Source organism: Haliaeetus albicilla, chromosome 21 (assembly GCF_947461875.1).
Source record: "Haliaeetus albicilla chromosome 21, bHalAlb1.1, whole genome shotgun sequence".
Classification (NCBI taxonomy): domain Eukaryota; kingdom Metazoa; phylum Chordata; class Aves; order Accipitriformes; family Accipitridae; genus Haliaeetus; species Haliaeetus albicilla.
Window position 1 is genome coordinate 17,707,224 of NC_091503.1, and position 22,147 is coordinate 17,729,370.

The 22,147-nt window shown below is 42.4% G+C and overlaps 1 protein-coding gene across 1 annotated transcript in view; it reads left to right on the forward strand.

The window, feature by feature from the left end:
• Positions 1-22,147, forward strand: part of SYCP2L (synaptonemal complex protein 2 like) — a 35,495-nt gene that overhangs the window by 634 nt on the left and 12,714 nt on the right. The window contains exons 2-27 of the mRNA XM_069809089.1: positions 836-860; positions 1,870-1,955; positions 2,086-2,174; positions 2,275-2,309; positions 3,035-3,177; positions 3,629-3,681; positions 4,051-4,096; positions 4,902-4,994; positions 5,084-5,144; positions 5,580-5,725; positions 6,569-6,629; positions 9,029-9,147; positions 9,589-9,664; positions 9,823-9,868; positions 10,463-10,508; positions 11,549-11,613; positions 13,208-13,256; positions 14,376-14,431; positions 15,047-15,101; positions 15,654-15,810; positions 16,898-16,947; positions 18,054-18,150; positions 18,578-18,669; positions 18,832-18,895; positions 20,592-20,723; positions 21,435-21,559. Coding sequence (XP_069665190.1) covers positions 836-860; positions 1,870-1,955; positions 2,086-2,174; positions 2,275-2,309; positions 3,035-3,177; positions 3,629-3,681; positions 4,051-4,096; positions 4,902-4,994; positions 5,084-5,144; positions 5,580-5,725; positions 6,569-6,629; positions 9,029-9,147; positions 9,589-9,664; positions 9,823-9,868; positions 10,463-10,508; positions 11,549-11,613; positions 13,208-13,256; positions 14,376-14,431; positions 15,047-15,101; positions 15,654-15,810; positions 16,898-16,947; positions 18,054-18,150; positions 18,578-18,669; positions 18,832-18,895; positions 20,592-20,723; positions 21,435-21,559 — 2,067 coding nt within the window. The remainder of the gene's footprint in view (positions 1-835; positions 861-1,869; positions 1,956-2,085; positions 2,175-2,274; positions 2,310-3,034; positions 3,178-3,628; positions 3,682-4,050; positions 4,097-4,901; positions 4,995-5,083; positions 5,145-5,579; positions 5,726-6,568; positions 6,630-9,028; positions 9,148-9,588; positions 9,665-9,822; positions 9,869-10,462; positions 10,509-11,548; positions 11,614-13,207; positions 13,257-14,375; positions 14,432-15,046; positions 15,102-15,653; positions 15,811-16,897; positions 16,948-18,053; positions 18,151-18,577; positions 18,670-18,831; positions 18,896-20,591; positions 20,724-21,434; positions 21,560-22,147) is intronic.

Genomic DNA, 22,147 nt, shown 5'->3' on the forward strand with positions numbered 1-22,147 from the left:
GAACTGCTTACAATTCTCATTTAGGTTTCTATTTTAATTATTCATAACTTTAAAGGTATTGGAGGCCTGGTGATGTAGATTTTCAGTAGGAAGAATACTTTCAGCTTCTTTCCCTGAGCTGTTCTCCCAGTCTTGTCTGTAGCTTACTGGAACTGTGCCACTCTGTGCATCAGAATTTATTTGAATACTTATCAAGTCTCCTAAAAAGAGTCATAAAAGATATTTGAGTAAAATAGAATTTTCTTCTTTCTCTAACAACCACACTGAAATTATATGAAATACTCTGTAAATTATTTTTTTGTCAAAATTTGATTTCTTTGTCTTCCTGGTCCGTTTCTTCCATATGCTTTCGCTGTGGAGGATGAAGTGTTTCTTTATTTGTTGTGTTTTTTTAAAATTATTATTTTTAATTTTCCTCAATGGACTTTAACACTCTTCAGATATCATATGTTATGATATCTAGTACTGTAGTGTGTAAACAGAAAATATGTTTTTACACAGGCCCATATGTGCAATAAAAGTAACGAAGCGATGCGGGTTTTCCAGGGAACCTGAGGGCACCGCACTCTGGAGCGCTGCTGGAATCCCTGGGGGAACTGGGTGCTTCACTCCCTTTGCCCTCCCTGCACAAAGCCAACCTGTATGATTGGGGTGACCATATGTGGCATACCTGTATCAGGTGGCCTTGCTTTTCCTGATGTGGGTACACTAATGTTTTATGGTATTTAGTCCCTGAAAGCTGTGATGGTGGGGGCATAAACACCTCAGCGCTTTGAGTACTGCTGTTCTTGGGTTGTGGTGTGTTAACGAAGGCTTCCTTTACTTTTTCCATCAGGTGATTTGCAAGTGCAGTAATGAAGGTCAGTATTTTTTTTTTTTTTTCCTTCTATTCCTTGATATCCTGAATCTCAGTCTCGGGAGCACATTTCTTAATTCTGCTTGAACTCTATCGCCTTCCTCTTCTCCTCTCCACTCCCTACCTCCTCCTCCTTTCTTCAATGTTTTCTTTAAATCCTCCTGCTGATTTCTCTCCAGTTAATTTTCATTAACGTTTACATCAGAGCACAAAACCTTTTATTGTTTCTCTTTGCTTGTTTTGAATATGCTGGGAAAAAAAAAAATCTAGGTGTGGTATTTTGTTTAAACGGTCGGCATCAAGTATTTCACTTGGTCAGAGTAAGTGGTGCTTCTGAAAGGAATTTCAGGCTAGACCATCTGCCCTTGCACATCTATTCATACTGGCTTCAGATGTTATTCCCTTGCTGAAGGCAACCACCTCTGCAGAATAACATGGTAACTCCTTCAGCCATCCTAATGAAGCAGAGGGATGTCTGTCTGTCTCATTCACTTCAGCAGCAAGATTTTTGTCTGTGGCTGCAGCTGGCTTTCCATTAGGGCAGGGGAGCAGGTGCTTTCGGAAAGAGCAAGTATCTGTGTGCCCAGATATCCAGGCTCACAAGTAACGTAAAAATGAAGCATTACATTGTGGGGTGGGTAACTTGAGCTTATTCTAGTGGGAGCAGAATGGGCACGAGCATCTTTTGGTTAATACTCTAGTGGTTTGCTCTGTTGACTTTGACAAAAGCTGTATATTACGGATTTATCTCTTGTGGTTCCTAAGTAGCTTCTTTCTGTACCTATTTAAATAGTTACCCAGGTCAGCAGTAAAGTATGTGGAGCTTTTTTTTTTAGAGAAGTTGCCAGTTCCCTTTTCTGTCTAGGATTAGGTGGTTGGAAGCTTTGTTTTCAAATGAATCCATAGCTGGGATATTTTTACTCCTTCAACACAACAAACTGCAGTTGCTTCAACTATCTTTTATATGGGCACCAGCCCATTGCTAGCTGTAACTTTTCAAATGATTTTTCTAGGGAAGAAAGAGCTGGTGAATTTATTTTTACCTGAACTAGGGCATCTAGTAACAGAAGCAAATATTTGCTGCGCTCTGCGGCAGGAGGTAAGTCTCCTAGCAGGAGAAGAAAAATTAGACACGTGCACGCACAAGTGTGTGTCATTAGATACAAAACGTGAAAAATACGTTACTGAACTATTTCCCTTCCTTTTCTGCCCCTTCTGTGGGGGGAAAGGCTTTAAGGACCCTCAACTCTATACTTGACAGTGTTCCACGGGAGGAGAGAAAGAAATTCCCTCTGTCTGAGGAGATGTGCTCACTCACGTAAGTCGTTTTCCCTCTGACTCCTGTAGCTAAACACAGTCTCCTTGCAACGAGAGTTAAAGCTATTTCCACTTTAACTCATTGCATTATGTTGTTTCAGGAAAGACATTGCAAAAACTATACTGGAGGTTGGTGGTAAGAAGTATTTAGTGGTTATTCTTATGAAGCTGGGGTTCTCTGGCTTTACTTCATCTGCTTTTTTCTTATAGATGAATTATAATTTAAATTATTTCCTTGCTGAGACTTGATTTTGGGGGAGGAAAATCAGATGGTACTTTAAGAAAGTATTAAACAAAAATTGTTAGAAGCAACAATGCAGTAGTTCTTTCTGGTTAGTATTAGTAATTCCTATTAACTAATAAGAAAAGCTAAATTGATGTATGTAGAAAGGTGATTGGATCAGCTTTATGAACGTGTTTATAAAGTATGCTGGCTGTTAGTCTTTAAAAAATAAATTTTAACTACTTTGCCACAACGTGGACAAACTTCAATTAATAAGGTTTATAGCCTCTTGAGTGAAATCTTTTTTGTTTTCTCTTAGCAATAACACTTTCTAGGGTGTTACTGTGGTATGTGAAACTAACTTAATCCCAGTGAGTTAGTGACGAGGCTTCACTCTGATCCCCAAGAACCTCTCCCAAGGCACGCATGTGTCGTGGTTAGCAGGGCTCCGCACCTCGACCGCGCCGAGCCGGGGGAGCATCCTCAGCTGTTACCCCCTCTGCTGTTTTCCTGGGTGAAACTGAAGCTAGCTGAAAATACGGCTGTGTAGTATATAAGCGCAAGCAAGAGTAGCGATGCTATAACCCTCTGTTGTGCTGGGGGGTGATATTTATCCTGTGCTTATGTTTACCACATAGATTATGACCTTCAAGTTGCCCTTTCAGAAGCACTTTGTAGGTTAATGACAAAAAAATGGCGGGATGACCTTGTTCACCACTGGTTTGAAGATAACTATCTTGCTGAAGCTTTCAGAGAGATCAAGGATAGAGAATTTGAGACGGTGAGGGTCCTTATTTTGAAAACAACATACTTGACGAGTCTGTATGGGGGCTAGTTTTGGTTGAGTTCAGTCAGGATGTCCTTGTAAGAAGTTCCTACAAAACGGATTTTATAAATGCACAAAGTTATTTAGTTATTTGTAGATGGTGGTGGTTTGTTGTGTTTTTTTTTTTAATCTGGCAAATATAAAATGGTGTATTATTAGAATAGCTCTTATTTACAAGTTATTTTACATCTAAAGCATAAATATGTTCATCTTTGTGGTTTATGTTTGGTGGCTTGCTGGTCATAAAGTTGGGTTCAACCTTTTGTAGCAACCTGAGTGTTTCTTCCCCAGTGGCTCTGACTAGTTAAAAGCTTATGGCTGGAATAGAGGTTACACAGCCCAACAGAATAACTCCTTGCAAAGGAAATATAGCCTGATTTTTAATAAGATGTCATTTGTCTTGAAGGACTGCAGAAAATTTCTTAACCTGCTAAATGAAAGGCTTGGGGATGAAAGAAGGTAAGCTGTGAACCAACAGAATAAACTGGTGCAATTGTTACTGCGGGGGGGGGGGGGGGACACTAGGATTGTAAACTGACTTGGGTTATATTAAAAAAAAAAATTACATCACACGTGAATAATTAAGTTCTTAAGAAAAAGATCTTATTTTAATGGTTGTTCTTTTGAAAGTAAAATCAATGAAGACAATGCATCACTACTAAAATACTGTATTCTCTAAGCTTCTCCTAGTTTTTCCTCCTTAATTTACCTCTAGGAATTATTAATTTTTTTGAACAATAAGATTAGTAACCAGTCTTAATAATTTTATCTCTCATAAAGTTGGACTGTGATGTTGAATGTATCATGAGAAGTCTGCTTTTCTTCCAGAGTCTATTCATTTCCTTGCATATCTGCTTTTGCTGACACGGATGAGGTAATAGTCCTTAACACTGTGACACCTTCCTTACAGTGTGTTATCGCTGTTTAAATGTACTTTCTGTGGTATAAGTTTTTTGGGTTTTTTTTTCTACCTGTTTTTCATTAAAGAGCTTAATTTTCTGGCGTGTAGAGTGTAACCTTCCATTCTAGCTGGAAAGTTTGCTTGTTTGTCACGTAGCTCCCAACTTACTGCTGCTGACTTTGCTTTTGTATCAGCCAAATGATAAAGGCAGTGCTTCTCTTCATGGTGATGACAGAAGAGAGATCTCTAAAAAGAAACAGGAGGGCAGGACAACTCTGATTCCTCTGGCAGAGCTGCTCCCAGACTGCCAGAAAGCAAGATTAGCCTGATGCCCGTGTAGGAGAGGTCATGGTTGCAGCTATAGATCCTGCAGATTGCTTTACTGGTCTTTAAGTAAATGTACTTGTGGCACTGTTCCTGACAGTTATACCAAATCAAAACCAAGTCGATGGAAGCTGGTTTCACTACTACTGGTTATTGCAAGTGCTCAGAAACACAGAAGACTTTCATGGACTCTTTCCTACCACAAACATGCGAGCCTTTATGTATTGCCTTTCCCTTGGCTGATGTAGAGCCACGTCTGACTTTGTGGGTATGGTTGGGTGAGCGGTAGGCTGGCAGCTCACAGGTTGATCCCAGCTCTTATTTCTGTAAGGGATGTGTACATACATACGTAGGACAACTTTTTCCAATTTCATCCTGTTAAAGAGAACTGCGAATGAGACGGCAGTTGTGTTTTTTTTCTGGGAATGGCAGCACTGCTGTTGTGCTTCCCCAGGTGAAGAAGCCATCGGATGAGAAGCTGGAGGAATTCTGGATCGACTTCAACACCGGTAGCCAAAGTGTGACTTTCTATGTGGACAGTAACGAGGTAACAGCAAAGCCCACGTGGCCTTGTGTCAGCCTAACGCAGCGGGTGCTCGCTCAGCCCTTCTGATGCGGTGGCTCTGGTTTTCGAAGGGTGCTCTTTGGGACTCTGTGAGGCTGTCGAAAGAAGCAGTCAGCGGTTACAGCCTGAAGGGTAAGGTTTTCCAACCAGCATAATCCTCTGTTTGGCTGTGGGTCCACAAGACACATGGAGCCAACCTAAAACGTCACCATCACCAAAGAGGGGTCCTGTGTCTTCTCCCCGCTCCCTGTCGTGCCCTTGGATCATCACCTTGCACCACCTCTGCTTGTTGGACACTCTGTGGGCCCATTTAGCACAGTACCCTACCCTTCTGACCCAAGCAGGACGTGTTGAGGGGTCAGTTTATAGATGTGCTGGGGAATGGCATAATCATCTATCTAGATCCAATGAAAAAGAAATGGGTGAACAGAGTAACTGGAAATGCATGGGCAAGATGTAAAAGAGATTGTTTTAAAACAAACCCAAACACTTATTCAAATGTTTTTGTGGTGATAGGCTGAATGTCTTGCTCTAAAACAGATTTAACTGCCTTTTTTTTTTATGCAGAGGGTGATGGAGAAAAGACTGTTAAAATTTACATGAAGATTCCTGCTACTCTTAACAAAACAGAAGCAACAAAAATCAAAATATCTTTCAGTGCTAAGTTTGAAATCTTAAGTATACTTAGAAAAGTCCTGGGAGATGAAAAAATGGTGAGCTCTTAGTATGAGGTTTTTTCTCTTCTAAACTATATTTTACTTGATATATACTGGGCAAAAACATTCAGTGAGTTTTTTGGTGTTGTGCTGCTTTTTTTTCAATGTCTGTTAGTTATATACATGTCTTCCCTTTGAGGATTTGTGACTCTCCATATAGATGTTCTTTGCTTTGGTCTGAAAGAGAGATTAGAGACTTCATGAAAGAAGTTTCAGGGGACTCAAATTTATGGTTTAGAAGCTGGAAGGTTAGACTGGTTTGTTAATCAATTCAGTGTGATATGATTATTTTTGCTGAGTTTCTGAAGTAGGAAATAAAGCCTATGGCATTTAATTGCATAACTTGAAGTATAAATGTTCTCTTACATTAGCTCAAAGTTTTACATAGCACAGGATGACACAAGAACCTGGAGAAGAGAAAAGGGATGCTGCAAAACACAAATCTTAGACTGACTTTGTAAATGCTACTTCTAGATTAAAAGTAGACTACTTTTACAAGTTTTTTATAAGCTGATGTGAAAACATGGGGGATGTGTGTGTGGGGTTTTTTTGGTAAATATTAATATGGTTGGTTTTTTTATACTTGTGATTCATCCACAGACCATGGGGTTTGCAGAAAACCTTACATGACAGTAAATAGCCATAGCATAGCGGCTGTCACTTATCCTTGCAGGAGCGGAGACGTTTCCAAATGGTCAAATCAACTGGCATCCAATGGTTTGCCAATGATTTGTTGCTGGCGATTAACTGTTAGTTATGTTACTAAGTAGCTGACTTTACTAGATAAAGATTCTACTTTTTTTAAGGTCACTTTCACATGAGATTAATTCACACCAACAGATAAATGTGGCTGAAGAGAAGTCTGCCCATGCTGGGAAGCAAGCCAGGCAGAATGAAGCAGGTGATTTTTTTTTTTAATTATTATTTTATTTAATGAAATTTAAATTGTTCAGTTTTAAAATGAGTACCTTCACTTGCAGTCCACAGCTTGCAGTTAACCACATTTAAAAAAAAACAAAACCAAAAAAACCCCAAAACCAACAACAAAACACAAAGCAACCCCCAAGCTCAATCTTCTAGTGTTCTTACCTCATGAGCTTGGTAACTGGTGTTCGGGGGGGATGCCGAGTCCCTCGAGCCCAGGGAGTGAGGACGGGGCACGGTGGCCATGTGCTGCCGGGGTTGCAGGGGCAGGGGAGCAGCTCATGGAGGCTGGATCCACGCGTGGCAGGTAGCCTGGCAAGGCACGTCTCGGCTGCTGGCAGACCTCTGACACGCAAAAAGTCTGCGGCAGCATTCCTCCGCCTGCAGCTGCGGTGCAGTGGGATGCACGCAGCTGTCCTCCCTTGCTTGCCCCATGCACGGCTGCCGGTTTGGCTGCGCTATCCGGGTGCCTGTGGGAGATTCCCTGCAGGAGGGGATGGTGGCATCCGTGCGCCCGTGGAAGCACAGGTCCTCTGATGGATCAGTGCTTGCACCTTGGCACTCCGAGCTCTCCTCTGTGCAACGGCGGGGTGTGTGGCGGTGCAGCCTCTACCAAGGCGTCCTGCAGGGAAGTGACTTCTGTTTCTTTCCGACAACGTGACGCGACAGAACGGTGTGCTCCAGTCCCATTACCCCACACAGAGCGGGTGATGCCCTGAAGGTGCCAGGAGCTGTTGTGGAAGTGCAGCTGGGGCAGCAGAAAAGCTCACCCGCAGTCCCTGTTTGTAGAGAGCCGAGCAGCAGCACAGCTCCTCTCGCAGGAGGGGACCCACTGCTGTATGCAGAGGCGTCGTGGGCGCTGCAATAAATACCTCGTGCCACGGGGCTGTCTCTGTGCGTGCCCCAGCTACAAATATCGCTGCATGCCTTGTGGTGGGAAAGGCTCTTAGCTGGACCTGCAATAGCCATTATTTCCTTCTCAACAGCCTACAGCCAATGCTTCGTATGTCTTTGAGTTGGGCACATTGAATTTTCTGTGATCAAATGGTGTCACTTCCCCTGCTGCCGGTGAACATCTTCTGCAAGATGTTTCCTTCCAGGATCCTTGGGCTGAGTTCAGTTTTGTTCCAAATATGATAGATATTGAGGGAACACAGAGCCTGAAGTACAGGCATGATGCTTGTGTGTCTGACCCAAAGGAAGGTCCAAGCCCAGCACCTGTCCGAGGGAGAAGATAAAGTAGCTCCTTCCTTTCCCTCTACCCTTCTTGAAGTTCTTCTGTAAATGCCCATCAAGGCTGTGACCCATAGTTTGAGGAAAAGCTGTGTTCAGCACAAAAGCAAGACACACATGATCAAAATTTGCCTTAAACAGGAAATGTTTCCTCAGCTCAATTTCAGTATCAAATTGTTCAGGAGATGGCTTTTTTCTGTATAGTGATCTTTTCTCTTTGAAGGCTGGGATATGTCCTTGCTGCAAAATTGGCTGTACTTCAGTGTTTAAAATGATGATTTTTGTTATGGTTCATTCCTTGGTGTAACTTGCTTAACAGATCTTTCCAGGTCTTCTAAGACAATGAACTTGCAGCTCTCTTTCTACTGCTACCACCCACCATCTCAGAAAATTAATCACAAGTTTGAAGATCCCTTAGGTTAGGTAGCATTCCTTCTGTGCCTATGTTAAAAACAAATTTTTACATTCCACTTAGTCACTGTGCATTTCAGATTCTTCCAGGTGAATACCTGAAAGAACTACTTCCAGCTCTAAATGTCTGAGACGGTAACTTCTTCAGTAGTCCTTCTCATTTTCCTCCATTACAACCCAAAATGAGCTAGAATGGAAGTCCCCCAGATTCTGGAGGTGCAGGTGAGGGAGAAGCTCCTTCATCAGTGCCCACCATGAAGCACACGCAGAGGTACAAGGTGGGCACTACTGCTTAAAGCAATCAAGAAGTAGAAGTGTAGTTCATCTGTAGTGAAACAAATTTTACAGTGCCTGGTGGAGATTCAATGGAGGGAAATGGAGATGGTGGAAGATCCCGCTGGTCTGTTGCTTTAGCCAGACAAAAAGGGTTGTTCCGTGCCTTCCAGAGCCAAGAGTCAAGGTAGCAATAAAATGATAAACTTATGCATATTCATACAGTCCAAGGGGCTTAGAAGGTGTAGGCTCAAGATGCTGTTTATTTAGTAATGCAATTCTCTACTAGGTGATTTGGAGATGTTTGACGTTTTTGTTGTATTAAACGAGATCTTGAGATGTTTGCACCTAATAGGTTGTACTGTTAGGCTTTTATGTATGTGCGTAAGAATGGAAAGGAAATGTGTGTGTGTGTGTGTTCAGTTACCACCGCATTCTCACCCCAGTGCTGTTCTGCAGCGATACCCGAGTCCGCCAATTCACAGGGCAGGAAAGATCCTTCAAACTCTGAGAACATGGACTCTCTATCAGACAACTTAGCCTCTCAGCACAGCCAAGAGTTAACGGGCACGATACCAGTAAGTGTTTGGTGTATGGTGAAACAGTCCTCGTGCCTCTTTTCCCCCTCCTCCAGTCTGCTTTTTTTATAGGTATGGTTAAAACCTCCTTTCAAAGAAAACTAGTTTGTACCCGCATTCAACAATGTTTTCAAACTCCATCTTATATTGGTGAGAAGTCAGCCCAAATATTTGCCTCCAGAGCTGCAATTTTGGCAAAACTGCTTTAAAAAGAAGGAAGAAATTTTACTCCCTCTTATAAGGGGATGGTGGGATGCTCTTAGCGAGAAGCTCGTGGTATCACTTATATGCAGCCTAAAATGTTTTTGTGTGTGGCTAATGATGAATCTGTCATCCAGCTGTTGCCACAGGCTAGTAGTGAAAAATATCTGTTCCTAAAAAAACTCCACTTCTTTACTGGTCATATGCATGTTCTGTTTATGGTTTCATGTCTCCGAGCAGAACATGGTTAACTCTGATGTCACCATGATTACAGTGAGCCGGCAGACCAACATGGAAGATGCTAACCAAGCCTCAGGTCAGGCATGGCTCCCTTCAGTTCCTTAAATCTGACCCAGTTAAGTGTCACCCAGCTGACAGGGTGAAGGCTCTGCTTTTGTGGGCCTTACAGCAAAAGCAGATATTGTTTAACAGAAGCTCCAGAGGGTGAAGCTGTAGTTTCCTTGCTTCCTTCAGCAAGAAAGTCCAAAACTGCATCTCCAAGGATGAAAGCTAAGCATAGGTGAGTGTCTCGCAGACAAAATGTCTTGCTGGGGTTTTAATGTGTGTGATTTTGTGGTTTATTCCATCAATTATTAAATGGAAAAAAAGATTCTGTTTTGCCACCCTGGCTAGCAAGGCTGGTTGCTCAGAGTGTAACTGCACATTGCAGTTGCAGAATGGTGTTTAGTTACTGGCTGGGCTGCTACTTTGGTGTGACTTTTTCATTGTTGATTTAATCCAAATAAAAGATGAGCATACAGCTCTATTACAGAGAGCTTAATTTGAGCGGTGTAAACAGAGCTCACCAGATATGTAGCTATTCCTAATGAGGACCATGACTTTTGTGAAAGATCATGTGAATTTGAGTTCACCTTGGACTTAGTAATACCTTTTTCCCAGAGCTTTGCAGGACAGCATTTCTTATAGTTAAGGAGCTGGACTTCTGTAGAGCTATTGATTAGCTTTCTTCCCTACATACCTTTTAAACCACTGCTTTGATGCTGATTGGTGCAAGTTTTTTTTTTCCTCTTAGTACTCCACAAACTGACTCTCTGGGCTTTAAATGAACAGCCCCTCAGCACTGCATTCCTCTCACGTGTTCTCTCATCCCCAGTGAGAAGCCCCTAGAAGAAGAACCCATGGAGGAGTCAACGCCAAAGGTATGTTTACCTTGAGGCCCACCAGAGTGAAGAGACATGGGGCAGGGAAGAGATGCTCTGGTGGAGTTGCAGAAGAAAGCTTGGATGGGTTGACCCATTCCTGCCCTTGAGCAGTGTCCTGAGCCCATGTAGTGTCATATCTGATGTAACGTGCCATTTAGCACCAGGAGCGAGCTGTAGAGTCAACAGCTGCCAATCTTATTCTAGCGTGGCCCAACCAAGTAATTCAAGCTCAGCTGTTTGTTTAGTGTATATACCCCCTGGCAGCAGTGTGCTGATAGTATCCAGGAGCACAGCGTGTGGGCAACCAGCCCGGTCCTGTATGGGACAAACTTGCATGTCACAAGACTTAGGCATGGTCTGCAAGAGCAAAGGTTTGCTTTCTGAAAGGAAGCAAGTCTTGGAAGTCTACAGACACGTTTGTTCAGTTCTGCATCTGAGCTCTAATGATCCTCCTACACTAGATCTGTCACTGTACTCCTGGCATAGGACCTTGCAACTTGGGTAAATTAACAAGTAACTGAGAGCCATCTGTAGTTACGTTTCTTTAGATGACTTGAGCACTTGGAAATTTCTATTGATGTGTCCAGGTATATAAAAAAAAATAATTTATGCACTACATGAAAGAAATTAAATTCCCAAAGCAATAAGTTTAATTTGGAGCAGGTACTTTGCTTATATAAGAACTCACATTTTAGACTTGTTTTTGGGTTTATACTTCCAGGTACTAGGTTTAGATTTTTTTTTTTTTAACTGACAGTTCAACGGTTTTGTAACACTTGTCCACTGCACAATGAATTCAAAGCTTTTGAACTACTTCTTTCTGTATCCTCACCCTCTTGGCCCCCCAATTTAATCTCTGAGCATCCCATACTTTCTGGTAGGAAAGAACTGCAGAAAACAGTTGCACCTGGACAGTTGTTGCAATAGGAGGAATGGAGTTTCCTGGCATGCTTTATCTCTGCTTTCAGCAGGCTCTAGGATAAGAACGTGATTTTGCAGATTTGTGGGTTTAGATCCTGCAACTCTTTTCTTTTCAGGAGGATGTTACCTGGGAAAAGAGAAACAGAAAAAAAAGTTTGGCCAAGCAGAGGACTGAAGGCAGGTATGACACGTGAGCCCTGTGCCCATGCAGGGTCTGGTGTACCAGGTGATTTTAGACCATTTCTAGCACAAATGTGTGAGGGTGTGCCCACGGGGTAGGTTGTCTGAACAGAACAGACAGCAAAACAAGCAGGAGGTTAGGAAGGGTCATAACTTGTCTCAGTGGGAACCTTTGGGTCCCCAAAGCAATAAAGACTCCAGAAGCTAACTCTAGTCTGCCAAAAATGCCCTCACCTCTGATACTATGTGATGTTGACTTCTCCATTCTTCCCCACCCAACCATAATCCTCCCACCTTTCATTGAGTTGAGTGGCAGCTTCTTTCACAAATACCTAAGCTTTTTTGGATATCGTCCCAGTTCTTTGGTATCATGCATCCTAGAGTTTCGGGATGGTCTCCTTCTCAGTTTTTCCCCTTCCCTCACAACCATGCATCGGTCAGCTCCTGTTCAAAGCTAGTGGCACTGTGGGCAGAAGCACTCAAGGATTTGAGGGCCGTATGCAGCCTGAGGCACTGGAAGTCTGTCTTGTTGCATCCTCCTCCTGTGCTCTCTGCCAAGTGTTGTGTGCGAGTTAATGTCTGCTGCTGGGCAGGAGAGCAAATGAACTGTACGGGAGGATCTCTGCTGCGGTTCGGGCTGTTTCAGGGCTTCCTTGGGTGTCCTGCTTCAGTCTACTGACTCCTTGCTTAAAAAAAAACCAAAACAAAAGCCAAGTGTTTAGATGAATTATTTGATCGCTTGTAGATAAGAATGGGAAAACTTGATGCAGGACTTCATCATTCCTACTCATTCTGTGCTTTAAGACCAAATAACTTGATGCAGCAAATACCGGTTGTAAAACAGCAGCAGCAGTGTAGAAATTCGAGGTAGAGAAGAACTTCTTAGTTTGGTCATTCTGCTCCCTCTAGTGTTTCACCTGAAAGTGAGCGTTTCTTTCCTTCAGGAAGCTTTAACGAGGAGCTCAGTTCTTTAGTCTTCCTATTTTTCACTAGTAAGAAGGGAAGGGTGTATTGTACTTCGAGCAATAATTGTAGGATTTTTAAAATAGTTATGAATTGGAGAATGAAATAAAACTACAGTTAAGTTTAAATGTTGAAAGACATGAAAACAAAATCTAGGTACATACAGTGAAGTGATTAGAGAACAAACATTAAATGTTAAAATTTTCAAAAGGGAATTAAATGGATCTTTTTTTCTTTTAAATGCTTCTGAAATTATCTTTCCATTCATGATTTCTTCCTACCACATACTATTATTATTGGTGATGTGGGAACAAAATGTCCACTGCATAAACAGGGATAGGCTAACTTGTATCTTCTGAATATTTCTCTTAAAAATTTACAGTTGAAAGAGTGAGAATCAAGACAGACAATAATAGAGACTAAGTAGGAAAGGAACAAGTGTGGGTTTTTTAGAAGCTGAGAAAGCAGCATTTTTAGGCATATAAAGTATCTGAGTGTTTACTGTACAATGGAGTTCATAGGGGAGGGGGCTGGAAACAAACCATGTTATCCGCCCCCATATTCTTAGTGAAGTTCTATAGGGTTGACTCTTCACAATTGTATGTCACTGCCACATATATGTTGTCTTGCAGGAAGGAAATCTATGACTTTGAGAACTCGGACTCTGCAAGTCATGAAAAGGTAAAGTTGAGAGAGAAGCTGTTAGGGGATGCGCTAAGGTCCCAGTCCAGTGGGTAACAGAGTAGTAACTTGAAGCAGGGCACATCTCTTACTGCAGAAATGCAGTAAGGATGGACACGCTGTTACAGCAAAACCACTGGGAATCTGAGGTTCCTGTATTTCTGTGTGGTGCTATACATGGAAATATTTTTGGGGGAGTGGAGAGAGTGCTCATCACTTTCTGAATCTTGTGGTAGTACTGTATGATAAACCCAACTGCAATAGGAATTTGAGCTGTTGCTTGAGTGAGGCTGTGGGACACCTTTGTGATTGAAGGCCAACTTCTGTTTGCATTTTAATGAATATTGAAAGCAGATTGCTGAGCATGCTTCACTTTGTACTCCTAGGCTAAAGCAGAAGAGACTGAAATCTGTTTTGAGCCACACTTGGCACATTGGGAATCCCTGTTTAAAGCCAGTCATTGCAAAACTCTTGTTGGAAATTCAGCTTGGCTTATATTTCAAACTGTGAGGAAAAAATTGAATAAAAATTAGTTGCTCTGCTTTGAAATTTTGACCTCTGTGGGTTTTCCCAGGAAGCTGAAAACTTGCTCCTGATGGCTTCGTACAAACCCTTCGGCTTTCAACCTCTTCCTTGGTGCAGGTGCTGTCACTGCTGCCTCTTAATTCAGAGGCGATGGGTGCTTAATGGGACATCCCAGATGCCTGTTATAAGCTGGACACTGTCCAGTCCTTGCTACTGCCACTGGGTGTCAGCATAAAACCCTGCTTCAGCAGCCCTGTCCAAAGGCTGTCCAGGTACTGTGCGCTGCATTTACAGCACGCTGCTGCTAGCTGTGTTAGTGCTTAAAATGTCGCTTCTTATGACATTATTGCTTACAATGAGCATTACTCATAAAGCAAGGAAAAGAGAAAGTAACTCCATATAAGAAGACAAAAGTTTGTCCTTTTATGACACTGCTTCAATCAACAAATCCCACTCCATTAAAAAAGTTGAATTTCCATGCAGGACTTGTAATCCATTCCTCCTCTAGCCTTTTTGAGTCCTGATACATTTTAATTTTGTAGATTATTTTACAGGGTAATCAAACTTTAAGGCAAATACCTGCTTCTGTTTTAGGTCTCTGAAGCCAAAGGAAAGGTTCTTGGCCAGAAAGTTTCTTCACAAAATCAGAGGTACAGGGTTATACATGCACCATTTATGAACCTTTTGCTGTGTGAAAGAAGAGTTCATTGCCTTAGTTAAACTGTTTTAAGTTGGGATCAAAAAGGCTGTGTGATATTTCTGATAAAATAGTTCCTCACTTAGCTGCCCCAGTATCTGTGGATGTTATCAATACTGATATTTAAACAGTAGCTGAGAATATAAAAGTGACTAGAGAGAATAATGACTCCTGTCCACTTTGACAATAATAAGACTTTAACCCTTAAACATCCCCCTTGCCTGATCATCTGCCTAAATTACTGATTTAATTTTTGAAAAATACTTAAACTCTCTGCCTTTCTTTGGTCACCTCCAGTTATAGCAAGCTGCTAGGGACTTGCATCTTCTAAGCATGTAGCCTAAGTTTTCTTTTAAAAGGTGCTGAATTTCAGGTATCCCTGATTGCTACTTTCAGAAACCAACCAGAGAAAAACTTGGCTAATGACTGCACATTAATAGTTTGGTGGTCTTGCTGATCTGTGAAGGAGCCCTGCCATTGCTATTTGGCTGTGCTGCTTCTGCACTGCTGCGATGTGCTGCTGCAGCATCTGCTAGTCTAACTTGGGTCTTTATGGGTTACTTGGCAGGAATTATGAAACGGAAAACAAGAACGAGGAATCAAACAAGCTGAAGAGAAGGCCGGTAGGTTGTGCGTGCTTTGACTGCTGCGTGTATCTGCCTGTAGGAATCGGTTGCACCCTTAAAGAGGCTGAAGTTTAAGGCTTACCCAGTGCAGAGGTGGAGGAACGTGAGCCTGGTAGCCTCAAAATAGTCTGCTTGTTGCTACTGAAAGCGGTGCTCAGGGTGCACCAGTACTGCCAGACCACCAAGTGAACGTCTGTTCGTTTTTTCTCGCTGTGCTCTTGGCTGCAGCTCGGGCGTGCTGAGGCTTTCCTCCTTGCAAGAACTGTCTTATCCAGATGCAGGAGAGAGGGGGAGATGAGGATGGAGGGTGCTGTAAACCCCACGTTGGCAAAGGGCAAGCATCTGCCTCTAACTGTTTTTATACTGCTGGTTTGACAGTCAGCTGTTGCTGTTTTGGCAGATTTCATGGCTTAAAATGCTTTAGGTACTGCACTGCGGGGAGGAAGAGATGGAATAATTTGGTAGTAAATGAAAGGGAATGGCTGGGGGGGCTTTTTGGTGGATGGAGGGAGCTGAATGACCAGGACTCACTCTTAGTAGTGTCTTTAGTCCAATTACAGGAAACATCTTTTCTCTGAAAGCAACAATGAAAATACAAGCACTGGTCAGAGTGAAAAAAGCTGGATCCTTGATGCTCAGAGAGAGTCATTACCAAAGTCTCTTGACTATACCCGGAAAAGATCCAGGGTGAGAAGTAAATTAAAAGGTAAGCTTGGTGCCCTGTTGACACGTAGTTATGCACGATGTACTGTACTGCAGATAAGCAAATGCTGATGATGGTTTGAGAAAGGAGGATTTGGCTGAGTCCTGATCTGAGTGGGAGAGAGCAGGCTCGAGGCCAGCAGCGATGGGTGCCCTGTGGAGGAGGAGGTACATCGCACACCCTTGCGCTTGAAGAACTGGGCTCCTGTCCCCTTTCTGGAGTGGGGTTCAAAGGCCCAGGTGGAAATTGGGCACCTAAATGTCTGTGTGGGTGCAGCCCTCTGTGTAATGGGGCTGAAGAGCCCATGGGTGCTGAACTGATGGCTGTGTTGGTGCTTTTGAACACAAGAGGAGAAGATCTCTCTGGAGCTGCCATACCTCCTGCCTACAACTTTCCACTCCTCATGTCTCCAGAAATACAATTGACTTGGGGAATAAACCTTGAAAAACCACATGGTTTGCAGACCATGGCACTCTGCTGCCCTTTTTATCCACCTATGGGCCAGTTGTCCTCTGAGTGATCTACAAAATCAGATGTGATGATCTCTGATGGCATTCTCTGCTCAAGCCTGACCAATAGCAAACCTCCCCTGCGGCCATGCTCCGTGGCTGTGTCAGCTGCTGGGACCTCCAAGTTCCAACTAAGTTGCCCTGGAAGAGTTGGAATGTCTCTGTCCCTTTCATGGAGAATGAGCCTTGTTCAAGTAGCTGTCGGTTTCTGTAGGGATGAAGAAGCAACAGAAGGTTGAGGGAGAAATTATGCTTTATACTGTGTTTCCATGGGAATTGTTGTTCTCACTCCAGTGCCAGCCTGTGTGTCCTGGCTGGGACTTGGGGACCATCAGATAAGCTGCTGAGTCTGCACCTTTTTTGGCAACTGCTCTGGATGCAGTGAGCTGTATATTTTTGCATCACTGCATCTAGCTTTGTTAGAAAGGGTTTTTTTGAAGCTTAACACAAGGGTTGTGAATTTTTCTCTTGTAAATGCCTAGAAAACCAAACTCAAAACTGAGTTAGCCATGATGCAAACCTTAACTGGGTAAGGCAGGCGGTTATGTTGTCAGTAACCTGGTAAGCTTTTCTCCTTGCAGTGCTTCCAGTGTCTTCTGCAAGTAGTGGCAGTGACTACCAGACAAAGAAGGTAAGGAAGTGTCAAGCTTAGGTGCCTCAGATTTAAAAACATTATGTATGCAAAACATGTGCAAATGAGTGGGAATTAAATAAACTGGTGTTATCTTTCTTCTCAAATGTTCTGATGGACAAATGTGTCTGCTAAATATTGCTGAGACTGCATTGGTCTACTAGAGAGTGAGAAAACAAGGTCGTCTTAAGAAAACATGGCAAACTCCATAGAAACACCTGTGTATGAGCCCTAAGCATGTTGTTCTGAAACAATAATATTTATCTTTGATAGACAGAAAACTGGGCAGGAATTGCTTGGTGTGACACCTGCCTTGGGTGACGCAAGTGTCACTCCGCGGGAGTTAATTTGGCTCTAGGGACCTGCCAAGAGCTAGAGCTGCCTATGCAAATACCTGCAGAGACCCCAGCCGGGTCCTACCAGGCTGTGTCCCCATGCTGTCCTCTGCCCTCTGTTCTGCGGTGCCTTGGGAAAGCTCGTGTTCATCTGCGCCTTTTGCTGGCAAATTTCAGGGCCTTTATTCTAAGTCCTGTGCTCGCGCTGAGTCCTGGTTCACACACTGTTCTTCTCTACTTTCAGCTATAGCTCTGGGAAAACTAACCGTGGGTTATACTGATGGGGGAATTAGTGGACCAGATGTACATCAAGCAAAATAAAACACAGTTTAGCGATGCCAGTCTTTTCTAGTGCCCATCTATTAAATGCTGTGTATCAAATGTTACAGAAAGGTCCCCACATAAATAAAGTTTTGGGAAAAAACTCTCCAGAACCGGTAGTTGAATTGAAAGCTTTTATTTTCCCCTGGAAACCTGTTGTCTCTTTGATTCTGCTTATGAAAAACTTCATCCACTGTACAACTCTAATGGCTAAAGGGAGAACTTATGCATGTGTTGAACTTCAGGGCATCACACTCCTTCAGTGTGGGAGAGAGCTATCAATATATTGGGCATATTTCAAGTGTATCTGCTCTTAGTGGCTCTAAAAACCAAACCAACCAACCCCCCCCCCCCCCCAAAAAAAACCCCAACCCAAACCCACCAACCCAAAACCCTACTTCTGTAGTAATGTTTAAATAAAATGCATGCTTAGACTTGGTTTCGTTTTAGCAGGGAGCATCAAAGCGAAGAGCTCAAAAAGAGATGCTAAAGAAAAAAAGCATATCCAGCCCCAAGGGAGACAATTTACCTACAGTGAATCTTGATGGTATTTCTTTCTTAATCTTCTTCAATGCATTAGAAAAGTTGTTTTGATATGTGTGGGTGTGTGCTTTTTTGGGTGGGTTTTTGGTGTTTTTTTATTTTGCCTTTTTCCATCATGTTTTTCTATAAGCATTCTGTTTTGTCATATTTCTTGTAATGGCTGTGAGGGCTGGATATTTTTTGTAGATAGTCTCTTGAGCAGGGAGAACACTAGCTGGGGCTAATGAGAGGTGAAGGAATGAATTTAACTGACAGCTGGAAATAAAACAGCCTTTGGACTGGGTTTGAGCCAGTATCTGTTTCCTGCATGAAGAGATAAAGGAGAGGGTGGTGGTTTCTTTTGTTCTATGTATGTCATTTAAATTGACGTTTCTAGTCAATACAGGTTTCAACCTCTATTGCCTGTGTTGTTTGGCTGATCTCTTGTGCAGATGAAATGCTCTCAGAAGAGCTCAAAGGGAGTCCGCTATTACTTGACGTGTCTGCCGAGGGCTACTCTGGTGATGAGGAGGCGGCCACACAGGTGTGCAGTATATGGCACTTAAACTCCTTTTAATCTGCTGTCGGGCTACTTCTCATCTAAACCCAATGTATCATGTGCTTTGCTTCCTATAACTAGACAAGTCCCTGACAGCTTGTCTGCAGTGCAGGGTGGATACCTTCTTTGTTTTCCTTCTTTCCTTAGGAGTTTCACGATGCATCTGCCAAATTGTCAAAAGAAGAAGAAAGTGTTAAGCGGAAGGACTCAGGTTTGTTGGTCTTGGTAACATGGAAGAGTTGTTCAAAAGTAGAAATCAGTGTTGCCCAAGTTGTCTTTTTTTTTCAAAGACAAATAAGCACTGAGTTTTTGAGATAATTTTTGCATAAGAAATACCTTCTATTTCTGTTTTGTATATCATGACAGACTACAGTAAGATGCTTTTATATACATTCTTGAATTCATCACTAACTCTTAAATCCTGTCCTTGATCACAGGGGAACTCATAGTGTAGCTATTAAGAGCTGGGGATTTACAAACTAGTGACCCAAGAGGCACACAAAAACTAATTTTTAATGATTTGAATGTACAGTGCAACTTCAGTTTAAAAAACAAGTGTCCTTGAAAATTAGTGACTTTCTTTATACCTAAGAATATAGATGTAGATTGTTGTTATAAGCATTTGGTAAATGGTGACTTGTACTAATGCTTATTACTGCTGTAGCTTTTTTTAGGTAAGTGGCACTTAGGGACTTTTTAAAAATGAAACCAAACTTCCACAAACAAATTAAAAAATGCAGCACAGTCTCTGTGTGATTGGAAGGAACCGAACTCCAAGAAAGTTGAACAGTAATGGGGTCTCTTCATTCTAATAGTCTTCATGGTGAGGTAGTTCTGAGAGACTGTCTTAAAGTTATTGTTGTGACTGTGGGCTGAGTCACTGAAGCTTTGGTTTTGGACAAAAGCATCCCCTTTCTTGCGAGCTGGCTGTGTTCATGTTCCCAATATGCTTCTTACCTGTCCAGTATCTGCAGAATATACCTTCACTGCACCAACACATCTGCTTAATTTTGGGGGGAAGGTAAGTGCTGAGGACTTAATTTTCATCACTGTTTACAGTCTTAGAGTTGGAGAGGAGTTGATACCATATGAAGGTATAAGTAGCATTATGTTCAGAAATTTCAGGTGTGGTCTGTGACTGCAGTGGAACTCTTGCTCTGTGAACCCTAAATCTACTTCAGGGTGCTCCTCATGGTCCGACTGTCCCCTTGTCCTGGGCTCCACCACCTTCCTGCCCTCTGAAGACTCCAGAGAGGTGGTTGGTCAAACCCACACACCTTGCTGAGCTCAGAAAAGTGGACAGTGAGACAAAGGGATGATTTTTTGGGGGTAGGTTTTCCTTAAAATACAGGCTGCAGCCTCCCTCACTGTGTTCCTAAGGGTTTTCCTGGGTTAAAAGCAATTGTATGGTAACTCTAATGAAGTTGCAGAAAAGGAGACTGTTATGGGTATGGTTAGTTTTTCTCCTCTTCCGTATTTATGCATTTTTTAAATTTATTTTTTTTTAAGGAGCAGCTGAAATTCCTTAGGAACAAATGAGCATAAACAGATTGTGAGCTTGGGTTGGAAAAGAGAATGGGAAGAAGCTGGACAAGAGGATTTTTTTATGGTTAGACTAGTGGGCCAAGAAATGAAATTATCTTTAAGATTAAGATATGGTAGCTTTCCAGTTATCTGCATAGCACTAGGCAGTCTAGTTGCCTGCTTTTGCGAGGGAAGAGATTTGTTGGTGAAGTCTTATCCTGTCCTGTAAGTGTGATGCCAGGCCCTAAAGTGAAGTTGCCTGCTCTTCTGCAGCATTGGTAATTCCAGTGGTGCTTTCTGCATGAGTAACTGGTAGGTACTGCCACATATACCTCGTGCGAAAGTACAGGTGTTTTCTGAAACATCTTCTGTTCTCTTTCTAGATATATTAAGTGGCACTGTCATAAAAAAGCCTAAATTTTCCAGTTGGGAAACAAGTCATTTGTCATCTGACACTTCCTATAAATCAAGGAAACATTTTGATTCAGTAGAGAAGGAAGCAGAGATCCAAGCAGGTAAAGTCAGGCTGGCAATTAAGGTGAAGTGTTTAAATCTTTTCAGCTTTTCTTTTTTGATGGTAGAAATCATAGTCATGTGGAAGTTTGGAAAGAGGTACTTGTAGGGAGGGTATCTTCTCTAAAAGTAATGCAGCAGAAGGTGCGTATTGCAGCACTGCCATTGGATGCCATGCATGTAGAGTTGTGAATAAGGAAATTTGGGTTCCCTAACCACAGTCCACTTGGGAAGCCACTTAATAATGTCTGCATTTTCTAGTCTTTCTGAATAGTGATTGTCCAGAGCTATTAAAAAAAAGAAACTGGAAAAGCCATGCAGATAATGGACAAAGTAACTATAAAGCACTGCTAACTCTGAACAGAATGGGGTTAGGCTTTCCTTGCAATGAACAAGTAGAACACAGGAAAACAGTGGCCTGACTCTTCCCCTCCACCCCTGTGCTGTTTTTTTGCCACATTATCTGTAAATATGTTGCTCTTTGTGTTTCGTTAGTATTGTGCCTCTTCTTCCATGCTGCTTTCTAACAAGTCTTTCCTAATGCATTTTGGAGCAGTTTCGCTCCTGCTTGTGAGCTCTAGAAGAGCAAGACTCAAATTCCAGCTCTAGAACAAATGTCGTTCACATGAATGACAAACCCTTCAGTAGCAGGAGGGTTTATGTTCCACTAAACCCTCCAGCATGGTACTAACTGGGCATAATCTTCCTCCTAGGTCAGCAAATGGATGATAGTGTGGATGATGCATTTTTTTCCAAGATGCTGAGTGAAGACTTCAGTGATTCAGGGGTGATTACTGCATTTGAAAGCTTTATCAGCCAGCTAAAGAAATTGTTCTCGGTAATGTGGACTCTCTTAACATGTGTGCTGTGTGTGGCATTTTCTCATAGTATGCAAAATTACCTTTTTATCACCAGGGGAGTTGGTGCAAATATCCCATCTATATTTTGCGCCCAAGAGCAGGGTTTTGGCTGCAGTGGCTGTTAGCCTGGAGCTCTTAGAAGTATTCTGCACAACCTGTATTGAGAAGTGTTACAGGAAGGGCGTCAAGGAAGTTTTTTAATCAGGTTTTACCTTTTTTGTCTTATTTATATGTTGGAACATCAGATTTGGTTAGGCGTTTCAAATACTTTCCTCAGAGGGAAGGGATCGAAGCTTTTTTGAAAGGTAATCCAGTGCAGTGGCAGCGTACCTACATCGGACCTGTGGGTTGTTGTCCTCGTGTGTATGTATCAAAAATACACATGCTCCCTTTTGGAGGACAGAGCAGTTTCACTGCAATGTAAGACTATGCAGTTTTTCATAATGAAAACCAGAAAGCAATACAAGCTGTACCTATTAACTAGAACATGTGTAGATCCATAAGGACACGCTTGCATCCTTGAGATGAATGGTATGTGGAGGTGTTGGTTGCACAATTGGTAGTAC